The sequence below is a fragment of the Passer montanus genome, unplaced genomic scaffold (genome assembly GCF_014805655.1).
Source record: "Passer montanus isolate IOZ18808 unplaced genomic scaffold, ASM1480565v1 scaffold44, whole genome shotgun sequence".
In the NCBI taxonomy this organism is placed as follows: Eukaryota; Metazoa; Chordata; class Aves; order Passeriformes; family Passeridae; genus Passer; species Passer montanus.
In genome coordinates this window covers 4,416,502-4,437,764 of record NW_024369262.1, presented here as the reverse complement: position 1 = coordinate 4,437,764, position 21,263 = coordinate 4,416,502, and the positions used below count along the sequence as shown (strand labels likewise).

General features: G+C 42.4%; 1 protein-coding gene across 1 annotated transcript in view; it reads right to left on the bottom strand.

The window, feature by feature from the left end:
• Window positions 1-19,067, bottom strand: part of PPM1E (protein phosphatase, Mg2+/Mn2+ dependent 1E) — a 61,590-nt gene extending 42,523 nt beyond the window's left edge. Inside the window, exon 1 of the mRNA XM_039720425.1 lies at window positions 18,591-19,067. Coding sequence (XP_039576359.1) covers window positions 18,591-19,006 — 416 coding nt within the window. The 5' untranslated portion in view covers window positions 19,007-19,067. The remainder of the gene's footprint in view (window positions 1-18,590) is intronic.
• Window positions 19,068-21,263: the final 2,196 nt, after the last annotated feature.

Genomic DNA, 21,263 nt, shown 5'->3' with positions numbered 1-21,263 from the left:
ATGCATGAGGGGAAGAAACCTCCATCCTAAATTCACACACAAAATACTGGGCTCTGAGCAGACTATTGCCTCTTGGGAGAAGCATCCTTCTAAGTTATAATGAATAGGTCTATTAAAAAGGCAGTTTACTCTGCACTAAAGGAAAATAAAGCCAGTAGAGTGGTGGTAGTTACTGGAAGCAGGGATGTTGTTATGCTGCTTTATAAACCCTGCGTGAATATTGTCTCTGATTGGGATCTCAGTCCAGCTTCTCTCTTTACAACTTCCCCTCCCAGCACAGACAAACAAGAAAAAATACACAGAAGGCAATAAAAACCCATAATAGGAATAGAACAGCTGCTCTTGGAGGAAGAGCTAAGAGTTTATGTCGTTTAAAAAGTAAATATACTGGATATGCTGTTTGCTCTCGCACGCCTTCACAAGGCAAAGCCAAAATTCAACCTTTCCCCTCAAAAAAACGATAATTGGAATTTGGCAGAAGCAAGTTTTGGGATTGAGGAGCTAATATTTAAATTTGATAGGCTGACAAAGATTTACCTAAGTCTTGAGAACGTTTTCAGAGCTTAGAAAAGCAGTTTCCCTCCTCTGTGCTCCCCCATCACATGAATTGCTGGTTTCATCTGTGTTTTCCCCAGTGCAATAACTCATGGGCAGGCTCCTGCTCCCAGCAATGGGGGTGGGAGTGCCACGGGCAGGAATGTTGTGGGATGCAGCCCATTCCTGGTGGCAAAGCCAGATTAGGGCAGCCAGCACAGAACTCAGCACAGTTCAGTGTAAATATCTCAGTTCCACGGTCACATCCCAGGAAAAGTAGGGTCAAACCACTCAGATTTAATTTCAGTTTTTGCTGAGGGAAAATGATCACCTGAACTACTTTAAAACCCAGCAGAGGAGCCCTCACCTGCTGGTTGTGGCATGGAGTTGTTTGTTCTATGCCTGGGCCAGGAGGACACCTGAACACTTCTCCCAGGACAGGAGGGTCATTAAAAACCTGAATGGAAGAAGGTCAGGAAGAAAACTTCCTCTGGCAAGTCAGGATGTTGCCACTTGCTCTGGCTTTGCTGCTCATGATAAATGTGAGTGTCAGGCTCTCAGAGCTGAGCCCCAAATCAGACAAGCTGATCCTCAGAAGATGAGGGCTGAGCCTGAGAACATTTTCTATAGCTAAAGAAATTCCATTTAATAGCAGAACATTTACCTTTGACATCAGAACCTCTGTATACACGAGAGGAACAATTTACAATTGACATTTTCCACAGCAATACTCTGTTCCATTACAAATGCATCATGTTCTTTCCATTCTTATGCATGAAGAATAATGACCTTAAAAGTAACATTTCAATTTACAGGAAATTTTAACTAGCACAATCATCATCCCCAAAGGAATATGATATTGAAATATTATTCTCTTGAACTTTGCAAAACACAGTGAGATATCAACACAAATAACAAACCTTTCACTGATTTAAGGCACAGATACTGTGGTGAGGTATTTTTGCAAGGAAAAGCCAATTTGCTCTTCTCTGCACAAATAATATGAATAATTAACTGACAGTCCATATTCACTGACTCAACCCAAATTTCCTGAGATAAGCAGGGGTACAGAGAAGCAAAATTATCAGATTTTGCCTGGGTTCTTTGACCTGCATTTCTTGGACTAATGAGAAAGTATCTCATTAAGATGCAAACGAGCAGCCCATGTGAAAGGAATCCCAGCTTTCCAATTGCCTTTGTAATTTCCTGTATTATGACAAACATTTCTAAACACAGGCAGACATTTTCAAACTACTAACTGCAGATTTTTGATTTTTTTTAGGTCTAGATCCATGGTTTACTATCAATATACACTATGATATGTATATAGAGGAACCCTACTCTTTCCTATAGAACAGAAACCAGTTCTGTAGCAAACATGGGTTAATGAAACAAGGACACAGATGAGCCACAAAAGTCCTGTCAGCCACAACTCTGTAAACAAAATGTGTCAGCAGGAGAAAAATGGAAATGTTCATGTATTTTCCTTCTTGAAATTCAGGATCTGATTCTGCTGTTTGATTGCATCTCTGGGGACAAACTCAAAAACCAGACAGGCTTGCTTTGTCATGCTTCTCCTCTGGAGAATTTTGCAAAAGAACCTATTTGCACCAGTGAAGGTTGAAAAACTCTGAATCAACAGTGACATGCTCAGCTGGTTCCTCCCTCCAAGACAAGTGAAACAAGAAGACTGTGTCTTTTATCCAACTGAAACCATTGCCCCCAATGGATTTTACACATTCACAAATATATTTATGATGCCTCATTAGCCTGGCATGATGAATAAACTCCATCAATCAACATTTATTTTACTAGATTTAACTGCTATTACCCTTGAGTTGAAAAGGAAATGAAGAAAAATGTAGGCTTGTAGGAGCTGTTAGCCCAAGGGCTTTGTTAAGGATGAAGGGGGGAAAAAAAAAGGAAAACAGGAATAGGATCATTTAGGTTGGAAAAGACTTTAAAGATTGTTCCCCAACTGTTCCCCAGCACTGCCAAGGCCACCACTACCCCATGTCCCCAAGTGTCACATCCACAAGGCTTTTAAATCCCTCCAGGGACAGTGACTCAGCCACTTCCCTGGGCAGCCTGTGCCAGTGGCTGATAACCCTTTTGTTTTGTTTTTCTGTTTTGATCAGGGAACAAGAATTACTCATCTGCTGTAATTATTCTTGTTAACAGCCATACCTTCCAGCAGGGCAAGGGCAGGAGGTGCTGTGCCCCTCTCAATAAGGATCTCCACGGTTAATGGCAGCTGCAGCAAGAGCTGAAAGTGATGAGCTTCTACTCACTTGGCAAGGAACTGAGGTGACAGGAACTGGTGACGTTGTTGTGGCACTTCATGTGCCACTGGCACTCCACGTAAATCACCAGCAGAAGTGCCAGTGCTGTGAAATTTTAGATGAGTACTCACTGGGGAAGGGGAACAGGAACCCTGAGCTAAACCCTGGTACTGCAGCTGGCAGAAATTGTGCTGAGATTTAGCACAGGACTTGGGTTTCAGGAGTGAAACCACAGCCTCAATCAGCTCTAAATGAAAATATATTCATTTCCAGAGCCTGTGCATGCTCATGTCTGTGTGTGTATGCCTTTAAAGATAAACCAGCAAGCAGACAGATGTTGATTCATGGAGAATTAGAATTAAAATAGCCTCCTTGCTGATTACACCATTCAGCAGAGGCTGTTTTGTCCTTTTTGATGTTATTTCTTCATTGCTGAATGCTCCAACATTGTCTCATCTCCAATGTCCTTTTACACCGTGCTCATAATACCACAAAGGTACTAATTGACCAGAACATTCCAGTGTGTATATTAAGACTCCCATCATGCAAAAATAGCAAGCTAAATGGCTGGGTTTGCCTGTGCTATCTGTCTGTAGATAGGTAGCTATAATCCCCAAATCTCTCTATATCCCATCCCTCTGTCTTATCTCCAAAACAATACTGAAAAAACCCACAACAAACCATGCTTATATTATGGCATATTAAAAGCTCAGCAGAATTTCATTAAGCAGCTACATTTGCTTTGTTTGAGATTACAAACACAGATCTCCCTCTTTCTGGCAATCCATAACCCAAGATATTTGGCACTCTATCAACAATTCCAGACTTGGAAGGATTATAGATGTGCTGACAGTTAAAGGGAGTTAGAGTTCCCTGCCTAAGATAGATAAGTAGCATGTACTCTTTGATAAGTCCTATCAGCCCCACTCTGACAGGAATTCCTCCACCATGCCACTAAATCTTGCACCGTGAAGCTCATTAAAGGCGCTGCCATTTGTCCCAGCAGAGCCTGAACTCCCCTGTCACCAGGAAATATATTCCATTTCTTTCCCCAATTACACACACACTGCTTTATAGTCCAGAATATGTTCAGGGGGGTGGGAGTGGGGGAAGAAGGAAGGCTTTTGTAGGAGCACACAGATCCAGCCCCTGTGCTTAATCTGGTGAGCTGTAAGACAAAGCTGTCCAGTGGCTTTGTGTCAGAGGAATGGGCTGAGCAGTGCAGCACCAATTCCACTGTTTGTAAACATTTCATTCCATCTTTTGCACAGGGTTGCTCTGTTGAATGAGGAGTTTCTAGAGAAAGCCAGCAGTTTTGGGAGGGGTGTAAATCTCAGCTCTTGAGTTGCAGTGATTCCTCCCCGTGCCAGGTTTTTGCAATATCATTACCCACACACAGAGCACGCGGATCTCAGCCAGCTCCATTCAGGAGCAGCACATCCAAGTTGACTGAACATTTTTTTCCTACAGGAATACCACGATGATAGGTTCTGCAGAACGTGGTCAGACTTGGGCTCACTTCACTGGATGCTACACCATTACGAAATCCATTCTGAAATCTCTTCCTGCCTTCAAGATAATTGGGAAAATAACAGAGCTCCAGCAGCAAAAGCCTTGCTGTATGTGTAATGAAGATCTAGGATCAAACATCTCAACGGATTCTCTTAAAATAAGTGTATTATCATTTCCTAGATTATTACCTGCCAAAGCTCAGTGGGTGGGCTCTGGAGGCCTACGCTGTCAGGAATCCCAGGTTCTTAGAATCCTGTCATATCTGTCTGCATCCACCCCCTCAGTGTTTCCAGTTTCCCTTCTTCTGCTTCTGAAAGTAATTCCCTTGGTAGCTGTCACATTAAGATATTGGGATACAGCCTTCCCACTGCACTTTTGGATTCCAGCTGAACCTGACTGTCAACTTTGCTAACAGAAAGTGAGTACAACCTCCTCCAGTGCCTTGAGATTAATCTGCCTTGAGCTAATGAAAGTCAATTTCTAATTTCAACCCCTAATTGTGATCAATAGGGCTTGAATGCAACTTCTCCAGACAAACTGGGAGAGAGCTGATAGGCAGAATCCATATCCAATGTGGCCATTTAGGATTATGCAGCAGCCAGATTGGATTCTTCAGGTTTAAGTATTTTTCAGAAACAGGAAGATGACAGCTCAGAGTTATCACTGGAGCAAATCTGGTGAAGTTAAAGAGCGCAGTAAATGGGTTTAGAGTCCCACAGATTATCACTGGTTTTTACATAAATGGACATTCCCTCAGTGCCTCACACACTTTACTGGAGAGGTCTGTTCCCTGCAGGTGGTAAGGCCCAAATCCTCACTGAGCATCACCTCTGACTCTTCCCTCCCTCACCTTTACTCTAAACCTCCTTAGAGCATGGGCAGCTTCTTTCAGTTCCTGTGGCATTTCTGAGACACAATGGAGAGGAAAACATCACAGTTCTTCTACATTCTTAATTCAGAACAAAAAACCCCCCACAAGACCTTGCATACACAAACTAACACATCATTTCACAAATTCTATATTTTTAATATGCATTAAATCAGGTTCCCAATCAGGTTATTTTTAACTCAGAAAACTCATTTGACCTCACTGGTGGCTCATGGGGAAGCTTGTTGGCTACAGATAAAAGCTCTTCTAGACAGGGCTGTGCATTTGTGTGCTTTTTTCCCCTATTATTAAGCACCATGGCCAATATTTAGCAGAGATAAAATAATCAGAATGATATTTTCAAGCCTGATATCAAGGGCAACACTTCCCAAAGTGCTTTGTTTACGTTGCCATTTTTCAGGAACTTTCCCAGTTTGTTGTTCCCACCAGTGTTATGATGAGGGCAACAATTTTAGACACTTGAGTGTAAAATTGCCTTATCATGTCACTTCCCCTTGCTCTAAGTGAGACTGGCAGCTTGTATTTGCTACTCATACTCACAGTAGTAGTCTCTCCTCTTTTCACAGAGTACTACAATGGTTTTATAACTACACACAGGGAGCAGCAGTAAAAATGCCAGTAAAATTAATCAGCCTTGCATCTCTGTTAAAAATTCTGCCTTTTCATGCATATATTTTGGGTTTTCTCAGATTATGGTTACAACAAATGAATAATGAATCTTTACAAGCAAATGCAGAGACAGGCATCATCCTCATACAATTGACTGTGTTCACACAACAGAGATGTGTAAACTATCTTTGGATCCAGGAGGTGGAAAAGAACAGATGCATGTGTGGAGAAGAATAATACTTGTGGAATGTTTTCTTCTACAGGATATCCCAGCATGTGGGCAGGAAGATGCAATTGGGGGAGTTACAAATATACTTAATATATTGTACTATACTATATAGTGTATATACTGTATAAATAAACTTAGTACTGCAAAATCCTTCTTTTGATATTAGGCCAACACATCACTCCACACTTCAATTCTGCCAGCAGCCAGTAGAGGAACAGATCCCTTACAAAAGAGGAGGAAAAAATGTAACAATTACCAATTTCTCTTAGATATCAGAAAGAACAAATCTACTCATTACCAATCCCCACCAAATTGGTGCAAATTCATCAGCACCACATGCAGGGGTAACTTGCCATGTCAGTGTCCTTCTGTTTGCCATGAGATTTCTAAAATATGAGGAATTCTTATTTCCCATGTATAAAACAATAGGGACTGGTAGAGAATGATAGATTTATCTTTTCAAACTACTCCTGGAAACATAAAAGCATCTCTGGGTGGTTAGACCACAGAAACACTGGATGAGCAAGACAATTTGTACCAACTGTTTGCCTTGTCAGACTTCTTTTGTCATGGAAGAAACAACTGAACAGTGGCAAAAGAGAATGCTGAAACTTGAGAGAGATGACAATTCTATAAATCCAGAGTTATGCTATTTCAGCTGTTGCCTTACAGGTACATCACTGAATAAATAAGGCAGCATGGCTGGGTAAAAGGTGCACTTTTCCCCAAGGGATCAAAGAGAATATTCAGTTTTTCACCGTGCACACTAAAAGGAGTGCTGTGGCTTGGATCGATTGCAGCTCTGCAGCCTCTAACTGGAACTGACTGGGTGATTAGGTGCAATCAGTGTTTTACTGGGAGGTGAGCAAGACAATTTGTACCAACTGTTTGCCTTGTCAGACTTCTTTTGTCATGGAAGAAACAACTGAACAGTGGCAAAAGAGAATGCTGAAACTTGAGAGAGATGACAATTCTATAAAGCATCTCTGGGTGGTTAGACCACAGAAACACTGGATGAGCAAGACAATTTGTACCAACTGTTTGCCTTGTCAGACTTCTTTTGTCATGGAAGAAACACTGAACACTGGCAAAAGAGAATGCTGAAATTTGAGAAATATGACAATTCTACAAATCCAGAGTTATGCTATTTCAGCTGTTGCCTTACAGGTACATCATTGAATAAATAAGGCAGCATGGCTGGGTAAAAGGTGCACTTTTCCCCAAGGGATCAAAGAGAATATTCAGTTTTTCACCGTGCACACTAAAGAGTGCTGTGGCTTGGATCGATTGCAGCTCTGCAGCCTCTAACTGGAACTGACTGGGTGATTAGGTGCAATCAGTGTTTTACTGGGAGGGTTAAACACAGCCTGTTTAGAGAAGGGAACTGAAGTGATCATCCTGGCAATTCCTTTTAATTGTTTGAGCTGATCCAATGCTTCAGGTCTAATTACCCTCACAATTTTATTTTTTAAATTATTTTCAATTGATACTGTGTCTATTACATTTTCTTGTTCTGCCCCTTTCTTCTTGAAGGTTAATTGGTGACTGCCATGTCTGTTGGAAAACAACCTCACTGAAATTTCAGATTGTTCTTTTGTTATAGGAAACTTTCCAGGCTTCTTGATAGCACAGTGGAAGTCTAAAATGTTCCAAGTACATTTTTCAGAAGCCAACCCAACACCAGAGTCTCTTCTTAATTATTTTAAATTTACATCAGTTGTATCATTTGAGCTAAGTGGTGATACAATGATTACTTGGTTTGGCAACACTTTCTAATTCACCTTTTCACTGGCATATTCCTGGTTTAGGAATTTTTATGGCATTTTAAGATGCCATTTTTATATGGGACTTTTTAAGAGGTACAAGGAAAGCACTTGTTCAACAAGACTCCCAACTGGATTGTAGCAGCAGCACAATGGCATTTTAAGATGCCATTTTTATATGGGACTTTTTAAGAGGTACAAGGAAAGCACTTGTTCAACAAGACTCCCAACTGGATTGGTACTTGTAGCAGCAGCACAACACAATTTAATTTACAGCTACAGAATTGAAATCTTTGTCACTGAACTGGCAGAGGGTGGGGAGAAAAGATCAAGAATGAAAAGGATTCTCTTAAGTGGAGAAGAATTTTTGAATGTTTACTTTTAAACCAAAAGTGACTTGCTCTTTTCTCTTTTTTTCCCCTATAAATTTTTCCAGCCTCCTGCCCTGCTTTATCTATTTATCCTTCCTTTTTCCTAGAAAAGTAAAACAAATCATCTTCCTTAAAATAAAGGATAAATATAGAGTAAATTAATTAACTCAGTTCTGAGACATAAGGCTTTATGAGACTGGAGGATGTGTTAGTTTATTCTTGGATTTAAAACCAGCAATTTTTGAGGGTCATATCCTGTGCCTTTTTATTTAGCCCAAACTTCCTTTGACATAACTTGGAAAGTCCTTGACATGTAAAAAATGCAGACTGACCTCCAGACACGCTGTGGAGCTTGGCAGTGCCCTGGAACTTGCCAGGCTATTGCTGCTACCAGGATCACTCCCAGGGTTTAACACCTCTGAGTGTTTTCTGTTCTATCTGCCAGACAGCCACAGGCAAACCGAGCACTGTCACACCTCGTGCGGCACCGAAAGGAGACACTCGAATTATTTTATCAGTCTTTCCAAAAAACATTCGAGTGCAGCCTAAAACTGCTCCCTGAAAAGCATCTGGAGCTGGTAGTAGGATATTAATAGCAAACCCCCATGAAAGCAGGAGCACGAGGAAGCACCAGCTCCTTGTTTAAATTAAATAAGAGCGCAGCCCCGATACCTCGCAGGGATGTCCAAGTGCAAACCCAGCCCTGCGTAACCAACTCCAGCTCAGGAACTGGGCCAGGATAAAAATGTGAGGAGTTTCTCTATTTTACAAACCCCTTTCACAGACTGACAATGGTTCTCTGAGGAATGAATGGGTGGGCATTATGTTTGTGATATTATTTAACTCCTTCTTCCTCTTTCTGTTTTATAACTTCCCACTACCTTAATGAGCTGGATCTCATTTCTTCACAAACATAAAGCAGACTTCCTCAAAGTGCTTTCCTTCTTTCTGTACTTCCTCAAAAGGTGTTCTTTGTTATTTCTATTTCAGAAAAATAAAAAATAATACCCACCCCACAAGGTGTAAATTCCAGATTTAAGTTACCACCTTTCTTTTTATTCCTGTTAAGTACAGACAGAGCTTGGAAGCAGGAATTGCACAAATTCATCAGTTTTCAGAGGATAATAAATTAAATGGAATAGTTTTCAATATGCTAATGCAAACATAGCTTTTTATTGGGTAAATCCCATATTTGGTAATGTATAAAATATATATCTTGTAATTGGTTTCTTAAAGCTATTTGATATAGAATTACATTAGCAGAAATGAAAGAAGAGCTTTTCTAAAGAATGATAATCTAAATATTTAGATCTCATTGCTTTCTGCATTAAATTTTCAACCAGCTAGGATGAATTTAAGAACCATTTTTCAGATTTATTGTATTCTACTCTATATATTCACTGTTGACAAATCTTTTTACTTGCATCTCCCAAGACACATAAAAAGTTGTAAAATTTTGGGGAGGAGAGAAATATTTTTAGGACATTTAGTAATTTTGTAGGATGAACTATTTTTTCTCTAATCCCCAGAGCCAGATTTAGAACTTTGTGGCTTGGCTCACGTTTTTGTAGATGACTTTATTGTTTGTCATGGACAGCATTGGCACTTAGGAAAACAAAGTGAATGCGAATTGTGGGGTGCTAAACCAAAAGTATCTAAAAGCTAAAAAAACCTCTCTAAAATTAGTATACAATGTCATTAATGAGATTTGAAGAGTTCTGCATGATCATTTGGGTGATTCCTAATCAGCCAAACTGGGAGAAGTTGACAGCAATGAGGAATTTGAAAGCATTTCCATGCACTGGGGAAGGGCAGCAGTCGCTTAATGCAGGCTCAGCTCCTCTGCAGCCTGCACACACATCCCAGAACCTGCAGCTGCTTTTCCCACTCATCCCAGAGGGAGCTGCACCAGTTTTACACAGGGATGGCTCTCACTCTCTGTTTATATAGAAGACAATCATTTCCATTGATTTACACAGTTTGTACCAGTAAGGTAAGAGGTTAAAAGCTCACATTTCTGTTTTATCAATGCTCATTTCTGCTGGGGGCCCTTTCCCCAGCCATTCAGTCCAGGTTAGGATCAATTAATTTACTTATAGAATCTGATACTTTGGATAATTTATAATTTGAACTTTTTGGAGTGCCAAGAAGAGGAGAGGTTAAGTGCATGTCACACCAGGTAGATCCCTCACTCCCTGAGGAGCAAACTCCAGTGAGAAAGCAGAACTAAGAACAACCCAACACCCCTGCAAGCACAAAACGCATCTGTCCCAAACAGGGGTGTTCCTCTAATCCCCAGAAATACTGAGCTTCTGGCTTCTCATTACCAAATATTTGGTTTTTACCCAGCTTTTCAGAAGAAAGAGGTAATAATAAGATAACATAAACTTGTTTTAGACAGAGACCTTTATAAATAAATACATGAATTCATCAATATTTCCTCAAACACAGCAATGAGATGACAAAGAGAATGACACCACTTCTAGGAAAAGCTTGGAAAAGCCTTAGTTTAAAATATATGTGATGCTGTGTATAAGTGTGTACCTTTAGTTTATAACTTATTAAATTCCTGCTTTTTGTCCAGGTTGGAATTTTAGATAATTAATCACTGTCAGCCCAGAGGTTCCAATAGGAACTGAATATTTCCCTGGGTTTTCAGGTGATCAGAGACTAACAAACCAAACATCTTATTTTTAATATTTATTTTGCTGAGAAAAGGAAAACAACAAAAATTTGTCCAATTCTCTACTAGAGCATGGGGAGTTTCAGCCTTGCAGAACCTGGAGTTAGGACTGCAGGAATGGAATCCTTGTGGCAGCTAATTAATCTAACATGCAGAGCCTGTGTTTGTAACACTGAGGAGGAACAACTCACCACGTTCAGTTCAGCTCTCTGAACCTCAGCGAGAAGGTCACAGCCTGAGGTGAAAGGAACAGCCCTCGAGAAAGCGCCAAGAAGTTAAAATGCCAAGGGGCTATTTTTACATGCTGCTTCTATTTTTAGTTACGTCGTGTGGAAGTACAGAGCTATGAAAAAATCATATTCTCAAATGAGTGAAGTACTCAAATTCTTTAGTGTAAATGAAGAGCAGAAGAAACTAAAGTTGAACATTGGTTAGGTTCTATTTAACAGGCTTTAGTGGATCATCAAAGGCCAGCAAAAATAGCTTCAAAATCCTACCCTCTAAGGGGCTGTCCACGATTTCACCCAATTAATCAAATATTCCTTTTCCTGTAATTGCAGTTTCCCACTTCAGGTTTGTGTGCATCCAAAGCCATTTTCCCGTGATCAAAGTTTGGCAGCCCACTTTGTGATCCTGCTGTGCCACCAAACCCCCCCAGCTCGGAGTGCTCAGGGAGTTCAGGGCTGGGAGCACGCCACAGCTCGATTGCTGCTGCAGTTACTCAATCATTCCTTGCCCTCAGCTGTTTTCCATCCAATACAAACATAAACTGAGGTAATCCTGCAATCTGGTTAACTTGTTTAACTTCTGTATTAATTATAGAAGTACCCAAGGGCAGCTATTTCCCACGCACTCCTAATTTATGGCTCTGATGATTACTTCTTTATAAAATGTCTTATTAAAGGCGGGTAATGTTGTTTCTTCTTAATGAAGTACAAAGGCATGGCAGAAAATGTTTCTGTAAAACAAGTCCACAGCCTGCAATCATTTTATCTAATCACTAGTGTGTTATAACAACAAAAATCTGGAATATTTGGTTAGTAATTGAGATTTCAGCCAACCCAAACAGAAGGCCCTAAAGTACAACTTGTAGTAATGGCCATTTAGCAGTGTCTTGGGTTCCTAAATGTCTCACACACATATTGTCCAGGACACATTTATTTTTATCATCATTTGCATTACATAATTGTGATTGCATTGCATAAGACAGTCTTGCAGCATGCTTCAAAGAACATCTAATGTTTTAAACTGCTAACTCCATTTCATCCCCTTTCTCACACATCTTTCCTAGACAGCAAGGAGAAAACAAACCAAAAAAGAGCAGGCACCAAACAATGGGAAGAAAGAAAATGGTGTGGAACAGCCAGAGTCTATTTCAGAGTATCAAATACAGTAATAAATAGTATTCTCATTATCTGTGTACTGCATGCCCTGTTGCTTTTGCTTTTAATGTGATCATGTAAGCAATTTAGCCAGACAACAAAAATGAATGAGAGCAAACATCACTGACTGACACAGCAGCCAAGGCACTGGAACTTCTGCTCACAGAATGCAAAACAAACGAAAAGTTTAACCTTCTATGAAAAAAACCACATCTGAGTTCTTCAAAGAACAGGTGGAGAAATACTCTGCCACCATTAAAGGCAGTTACAATGAGGGATTTTAAGGATAAAAATGTTCCATGCAGAGTGTTTTGTGCAAAAAAGAATTACCACCAAACAAACTCTCTAGAGAAATGAAGCTCATCACATCCAAAAGGTGGAGTCCAAAGTAGTTCCACACAATGGCCAATAAGATTCTAGTTTCAAGACTGGTTGTATAAGGTCCAAAAAAAGAATGTGTTAGCACAGATCTAATTCTTCAGTCAGTTTGTACTGAAAAGCAAACAGCCTCACTTAGGAGGAGCAGAACCTGTGCAAATTGCTCATGGGTCAAAAAAAATCTTGGTGTGAAAAGCTCCTAACAACATTAATTCCCTTTAATGTGTTGTACTACCAGAAACGTTCATTGAAATAAAAGCAGTGGAATGAATACATTTCCATAATCTGTTCACTAAGTATGATTTTTTTATGCTATATAAAGCAACTTCCAAGTACAGTCACCCTTGTGCTTGGAAAACTCAGCATCCTTTTAATCATAAAGTAGGAAGTTTGGAAATGTCACCTTATATGTTAACCATTACAAAATGTAAATCTGCAATTTACATAGCTCATTTGAGCTGATATTCCTTTTTTTAAATGAGTATCAAAATATTTGATTTCCTTCAGTATTTTTAAAAGCGTGGGAGGGTGAGCTGAACATGCCTTAGAAACAACAAGAAGAATCCCTCAATGTGTAGAGAATTAGTTGTGGTTGGAAATTGTTTATTTCTAAACACCACCTAATTGGAGATTATAGTGATTTTTGGCTAAAGGGCATGAAATGTGTGTGCCATACACCACCAGCATCCAGAACATGGGCTCTTTTCAAGAGTGACAAGGTCCCAGCAGTAGTGAAGCTCTTGACTTTCTGCACACCCTCCTGTGGGATGGTTTAGGGTTAATTCACAGAGGAACACCAGGATTCCCAGCACCAAAATCCCTTGGGTGTGATGGCAGCACCCTCAGCCATACCCAGGCAGCTCAACAAGCACCCCTGGAGGGGACTCCTGACCCTGGAGGGGATCAGGATTCCCAGCACCAAAATCCCTTGGGTGTGATGGCAGCACCCTCAGCCATACCCAGGCAGCTCAACAAGCACCCCTGGAGGGGACTCCTGACCCTGGAGGGGCTCCTGTGGGAGTTACCACAGCCACAGCCTTGGGGTGGGAAATCCCAGACTGGTTTTTAAGGGACCCTAAAGCTCAGCCAGTGCCCCCCCTGCCATGGCCAGGGACATCTCCCACTGTCCCAGGTGTCCAAACTCTGTCCAGCCGGGCCTGGGCACTGCCAGGGATGGAGCAGCCACAGCTTCTCTGGGCACCTGTGCCAGGGCCTGCCCACCCTCACAGGGAGCAATTCCTTGCTGATATCTAATCCAAGCCCAGATTGGACTAAATATTCCTAATATGGAGTCTAAATTGAATGTTCTCTCTCCAATCTCATTAACTACAGAAAATGCCCCAGCCAGGTGCAGCCAATATCTGCTCCTGTCACTCACTGTGGGCACAGGCCAACATTATCATTTCTATTGTAAAACCTCACAAAAGATGATGAAAAAAGCACCACGTTAAAAAGGATGCAATGACTTTTTTGTTGGTCCTTGTGATTAATATTAGACATGGCAAGTAGTTCATTATATTTCTTAAAAGGGCTTTGAGATTGCAATCAATAGAATTGATTATAAAAGACAAATTATGAAGGAGTAAAACATCACAGCCTATTTAATATGATGCTAAGAAAGCCCATCCAGCATCATACATAAATTTCAACTTAAAGTGACAACAGTGCCAGCTTTCCTTTGATAGGGGTTTAGAGAGCAAGTTAAAAACGTGTATATCTGCTATTTAAAGGGAAAGAATTCCATCTCTCCCCTCAACAGAGATGGAGATAGCAGAAAGAACAGTTTTCAAGAGCTTAATTTATTAAAAAAGAGATTTCTGCTCATGGAAAATTACCATGAGAAGGTCTTCTTTAGCTTAACATTGCAAGCTGAGGGGCAAAACCTCCATTCTCATTTACTGCTCCCATTTTGCTTAACTCCAGTGTTAAAAGGGTGAGCCTACATTGTCTTTCTTGATTTTTTATAGTAAGACTGTGGGAAATTCATAAGCAAAAAAATATTTTCTCTCTTGAAGAGAAAGAAAGGATCAATAAAATAACTCACTTTGTATACTGCATTTCATTGGAATCTAAGTGTTCTGTGAATGTTGCACAGTATTCTGTGAAGAAATGTAAAAGGACAGTGCTTAGAAGTTTTTCTTTTCATGTTCCAAGTCAAAGCAAGGCTTTTGCAATCCTAAAAATAATCATGTTGCCATCAGGGACTTAGTTAAGCACTTAAGATGACATAACAATAAATTTTAGTTTTATTTTACTTACCATCTTCTGCAAACTCAGCACTGGAGAAGCAAGGCTACTTTCTAAGCTTGTTCAAATGAAATTTGAATTCCTAAATGAACTTTTGAAAGCAAAAATGTTGTATCTCCAAAATCATTGAAAATAAACCTGAACCTAGAAATTATACCAACATTTTACTTACCATCTTCTGCAAACTCAGCACTGGAGAAGCAAGGCTACTTTCTAAGCTTGTTCAAATGAAATTTGAATTCCTAAATGAACTTTTGAAAGCAAAAAATGTTGTATCTCCAAAATCACTGAAAATAAACCTGAATCTAGAAATTATACCAACTATATCTATTCCCATCAAAGCTTGGGACAAAAAAAAAAAAAAAAGAGAAAAAGAAAAACAAGAAGAACATAGAGTTGATTTTTTCAAAGCATTTCATTTGCACAGGGCAAAAAAGAGTGTAGCAGCAATACAAATTTGTTCTTCCTGGTGACACAACTTGTAAGAGTCTGGCTGTGTCCTCTGTTGGCAAGCACAACTTTGCTGATTTGTTTTTCAGAGGTCTTGGCAAGAACCAGCTCTTTAAATGCATCAGGTTTAATAAAAGTATCAGTAGGAAGAGGAAGAGACCAGGGCATGATATGTAACTTTGTTACTCAAGTTAGTAACTTCTTCCTTTACAGTGAGTCAGAAATCAGGTCTGATTCAGCAGGAGCGAGTGATGGGCTCTCATATTTAATGTTTTAAGGCCATAGTATGTTTGTTTCCACATAGAAGCTCTGTAAATTATCTTTTTCTCTTGAATAATATGGTCTAGCTATAGCCTGAGAGTTCATTTTGTGGTTATCAGCCAATGTTCCAAGGCAATCCCCTTCTGAGTATTTTCTCCATCCAATGCAGCTCCTATTGATGGGTTCTATTCTGTGGAGGGTCACTAAGAAAACACACAGTGCCCATTTTGTGGCATTTAGACAGATATAAAGATTACATTAATCTAATTTTCCAAGCATATGTTGCCTCTACAAAAAATAAAATAAAAAAACCCAAAACAAAACAAAAAACCCAAACAGGAACAGGAAACCTCAAAGGGGAATGTGAGTCTTTTGGAAAATAGAAGGAAAATCTCATAAATATCAGTATCACTCTTTGATACTGATCTACACAGTGGCAGAAAAACATTTTATTTTGTCATGATTAGCAATATGTTCTCATTTCTGAAATGGTCTTACTTTCCTCAAAAAGATCTAAAGCTCTGTGCTTAAAATAGCTGAAAAACAGCTGTTGGATTTTTCACAGCAATGGGTTTTATCTTCATGCTACATAGAATGCAAACCAGTCATTTGACTAATATATAGTTGCAGAAAACATGCCTTCAGAATAGTCTCTCCTGCTAATGACAAACAAAAGAAATATTCCTTTTTACATGAGTTTTCATGTGCTTTTTTTATTTAGGTGTTTTTTTTGGTTTTGTTTTGTTTTTTTTTAACACTTTCATAACTGTAGGCACAAGAGCAGCTTTACTCACACACATCAAGTTTCCCACCTCTGGAGCCATCTGACCAGTTGAGCCCTTGGCTCATTCTGCTTTTGCCTGTTTTATAGTCTTGTCACATTTAAAGTTTCTCTGGTGACTGGAGAGTGAACTAAAAATACAGTACCTTACCTGAAGAATACTTTTGCATATTTGCACTTACCTCAGATTCCACCACCATTCAATAAAAAGCTATTTCAGTTTAGCTTTTGGGAGTTGTTAGATTTGGATTATAATATTTTAAAATGTTTTATTTAAGCCTTTAGGAGACTGTTATCTCACAACATAATCCCTTGCTCCCTTGATTTTGAGGTGGAATTTGGTTTTTGCCTAGAGGAGGAAGCCTGCATTGATTTCACCACAAACAAAGCCAGGGGATGCTTCATTCAGTGGCCAGCCAAAGATTTATACTGAAAGCTGAAAAAACCCAAAGAGCCACAACCTGGCAAGAGCTGTCTCTATAAAAAGATTCCTCTCAAAAGGTCTTTTTTTAAAATTTATCATTAATTTCAGCCTTGAATATGAGCTTCAGAAACTGGGGAATCTGGGGTATGGGGACAGGCAGAGAGAGAAGGGACTGGGGAGGAATTCCAGTTCAAAATAATTTCATAGCTATACTTCAAATAATACTTTCAAATAATCTGCTCCACGTCTAGAACTTTATTCCCACTATCGTGACTTTGGATTTCACAAGCCTGTTTAAAAATAACCCAACAAAACACGTCCTAAATAGGTAGAAGGGACTTGCCTCTCTGCTCTCTACCACATCCTATGAATGTGCTGCTGTATTCCAGAGATTTTCCAAAGGTGGCAGGGTGAGCATGTGTGAATAGGAGAGCTTTGTCCTCTGCAGCTATCATTGTGTTGTCCCTACCGTCCACAAACGCAGAGGGCAGATGAGAACTGGATAGAAACAGACCATGCAGTTGTAAAACCCGGTTCTTTTCTCTCTTTATTTATTTATTTCTGCGACTGAGTAACACCTCTCATTACAATTACCGGCTCAATGGCAGAAAATCTCCCCGGTGTGCTGTGCAGATTTTCACAGCTTCATTTGTCTCCTCCTGTGGCATCAGTTTAAAAAGGTTCCTAAAGAATTGCCACTAACAACCGTTCCTATTTCGAGCCTTCAAAGCCGGAGCTGAGCACAATACAAGGCACTGGTAACTGATCTTTAGGTTTCAGTCCGCAGACTTTCCACACTGGGAATAGATCCCATCTGTTTCCTCTTTATGCACCAGCCTTTAGAAAGCACAGATCTGGAAACTGCCTCCGTACAGAACCGAGTATAGCCGGCTTTCCCCAGCTGACGGCAGAAAAATCCCCATGATTATGGAGAGCTTTCTCCCATGGTTTTCTACTCTTTTCTCCCCGGTCTGTGAATACACAATGTGGTTTTCTCCATGTGCAGTGGTTTTTTGGAAGGGTGAAGGGACTGGACCGCCTCTCTTTCCTCATCCCTTCTTCTTTCCCCTTCTTGGCAGAGGTTTCCCCATTTACCAGCCCTCACAGGGGAACATTTCAATTTCAAGCCCCAGCACAATCAACCACAGGCAAACCCCCCTCTTTGCTTTGGCACCAGAGCGTGAGACATTTCCCCCAGCGCTCTGCCTCCCCAGCAAGCTGCTCTCCAGATGGATGCTCGTGGCTCTCCCTTGTCTCTTCCCTTCTCCTGTCCCGGCCAGAGGCAAGCAGAGGGCGCAGAGCAGAGGATTCCTTGGGGCAGGGGCAGCCGCACAGGGCAGGACGCTGTGACCCCGGGATGCTCAGCACCACCGAAGTCCTGAACTCTTTTGCCTCGGGGATCTCCCCTGTCCTGGCTTCCCTGCCTCAGCCTCACATTGGGGGTCTCCTCAGCCACACACTGGGGGAATCCCTTCAACCCCACACTGGGGAGTCACTCAGCCCCACACTGGGGGTCTCCTCAGCCATACATTGAGAGAATCCCCTCAGCCTCACACTAGGGAAGTCCCTCAGCCCCACACGAGGGTCCCTCAGCACCTCACCGGGGAGTCCCTCAGCCTCACACTAGGGAAGTCCCTCAGCCCCACACGAGGATCCCTCAGCCTCACACTAGACAAGTCCCTCAGCTTCACACTGAGGGAGTCCCCTCAGCCTCACACCGGGGACTCGCTCAGCCCCACACGCGGGGGTCCCTCAGCCCCGCGCCCTGCCCCGCTCCCCTCAGCCCGGCACTCACTACTTGTAGAGCTGCTGCAGGCAGAGGTCCAGGCACTCGCCCTCCACCTCCTCCTCCGTGATGTACTCCGAGAGCGGCCGGGGCAGCGAGGGCAGCGGCGGGGGCGGCGGCGGCGGGGCGGGCGGCTGAGGGTCGCCGGCATCGCCCTCGCCGCCTTCTCCCTCCTCCGCCTCGGCGGCCGCTCCCGCTTCTCCCTCTGCCCCGGGCTCCTCGTCAGCGTCGCCCGCTGCTTCGGCAGCGGGAGGGGGGGCAGCCGCCTCCGGCTCCGGCTCGGGCTCCGGCTCGGGCTCGGGCTCGGGCTCCGGCTCTGCCCCGAAGGGCCCGCGGAACTCGCCCAGGAACAGCTCGAGGAAGCGGCGGTAGGTCTTCTCCTCCGCGCTGCCGCCGCCGCCGCTGCCCGAGCCGCCCGCGGCCATCGCTTCGCATTCCCGGCCGCCCGCCGGCGGATCAGCACTGCGCCCGCAGAGAGCTCCCTGCCCGCCGGAGGGGGCGGCTCGGGCCGCGGCGCTGGCGGGGGAGCGGCAGCGGCGGCAGCCGCGCCGCTCTGATGAGTCACGCGAAGGCAGCCAGACGCGTAGGTTCCTCACAGGAACCCGGAGGAAACCTGAGCGCAACATCGCTCGTTACCTAATCCCTGCCTCCTTCGGGGCTTCCCTGGAGCTTCCGCCGCCGCCGGCGGCGCCTCCGCGGCCGCCGTCCCCTCAGGGGCTCGCCCCGCCGTGAGGGGACGGCGCTGTCCCGCCGAGCCGCGGCCCGGGCCGGGGCCAGGAGCAGCCTCGGAGAGCGGGCTCGACATCGGAATGTTTGCGTGAGGGGAAGTGGCCACGAGAAAGGAAGAGGGTAGGTTTAGTGCAGGTGTTCGGGAGGAATTCTTCGCTGTGAGGGTCGTGAGGCCCCGGCAGAGGCTGCCCAGAGGAGCTGTGGGTGCCCCATCCCTGGAGGTGCCCAAGGCCAGGTTGGATGGAGCTCTGAACACCCAGGTTCAGTGGAAAGTGTCCCTGCCCATGGCAGGGGTTGGAATAGATGGCCTTTAAGCTCCCTTCCAGCCCAAACCATTCCATGATCCTGTGATAAATTACACATTGCACAATATCTACTCATCCCATGTCCTGGCAAAGGAGCATTTGTGACAATCTGAAGATGCTGCACCAACTAAAACTTAAAAGATAACCTGTCAGTGGGAGACAAACTGTAGTGAATATTCTCTTGCTGTCTAATAAATGTCTTTCATTTGTGAAAGGCATTTTGGATTGTTTATTCATTGCTGCTGGAAAGCTATTTTCAGAGCTATCAGGTCCATAAATACAATTAATGAACGAGTATAATTGCTACACATTTAAAATAGCTTGTACACATGGGAGGGAACGATATCCTTAATGTGAGATATACCTTGAAAAATGGCCAAATCACGAGCCTCATATGCAAAAAGGTCCTCACATTTTTATGTATTGTAACAAGGACAATGTCTTGCTGAAACCTGTTGTTCTCTGCATTGTAGCAATTACCTCTGCATGTCAGGGTGCTCCTGTAAATCTGTCTTCTGTTTGGTGAATTATTTTAGAGGCAAACTAATTTTAGAATATTTCCGGCAAGTGCGTTGACTGATCGTATTGTGATCTTGTGAATATGTAAAAGCCCTGAGAGTTAAGAATGTGATTGTCACAGTTAGTCTTAGTCTTTCACAGCTGACAGTGACAGAAAGTCACATCACTTGTCCTGGAAGGTTATGTCTAAGCAATATTTTTCTTTATGCCATTTCTTTATTTTCAATTTAACACTCATTTATTTAGCGAATGCCAGGTGGGTTTGCAGGGGAAGAAACACTGAAGGGTAAGAAACTTGGAAGATAAGAAACATTGCAGTTCTTTTTGAGCAGAGAGCTCCCAGTTGCAGCTGACGATGTCATTGCTGGATTTTGGTTTTTATTTTTTTTATGTTTGTGTGTTCTGCATCATCAGTGAGTCACAAGCCCCGGGAGGATGTATATCAATGCAAGTATCACAAAGCAGTTTTAACTCCATGATCAGTTGTTTTTCCCTCAGAATCCAGAGGCAGTTGGAGTTTTTAAGAAACTATAATCCAGATAATCTTAATGTGATATGATCTGAACGATAAAAATTCCTTATTACAATGTCTTAGGGAAGTCACAGCTAATTCAACAAGATGCAAGATCAGCTTCATGTTTTATGAAAAACAGCAATTAAAACTACCTAAGAAGATATTCAAAAGCATTTAGGCAGCCTTTTTCTGTAATTTTTGTTAATTTGATATATTTTTTTAGTTGTTTCAAACAGCACAGAAGAGTCTCTGGGAGTAATACCTACTCTGTTTCATGCTGAAATGTTAAAGTTACCAGATGTCCTTGATTCATCTTGGCAGTCCCCATGTGCTTTTCATCATTTGTCTCGTGGCAGAAGACGCTAATTAAAACGAAATAGAGTAGAACTCCACACTCAGGACACTTTGTCAACTTTTGGCACCACGGTCAGGCCGGGATTGTTTTGCTCTGGTATTAAACAGAGAGCTGATGGCTCCCGGCCATGCTGACATTTATTTATTTGTGAGAAGGAAAGGTGGAGAGCCCTTCCCACGCGGCTGGAACACGGCGCATACGGCGGGGTGGGTGGTGAGGCTGAGGCGCTGCTGGCCCTGCTCTCTGGGGGCCACTGGGGT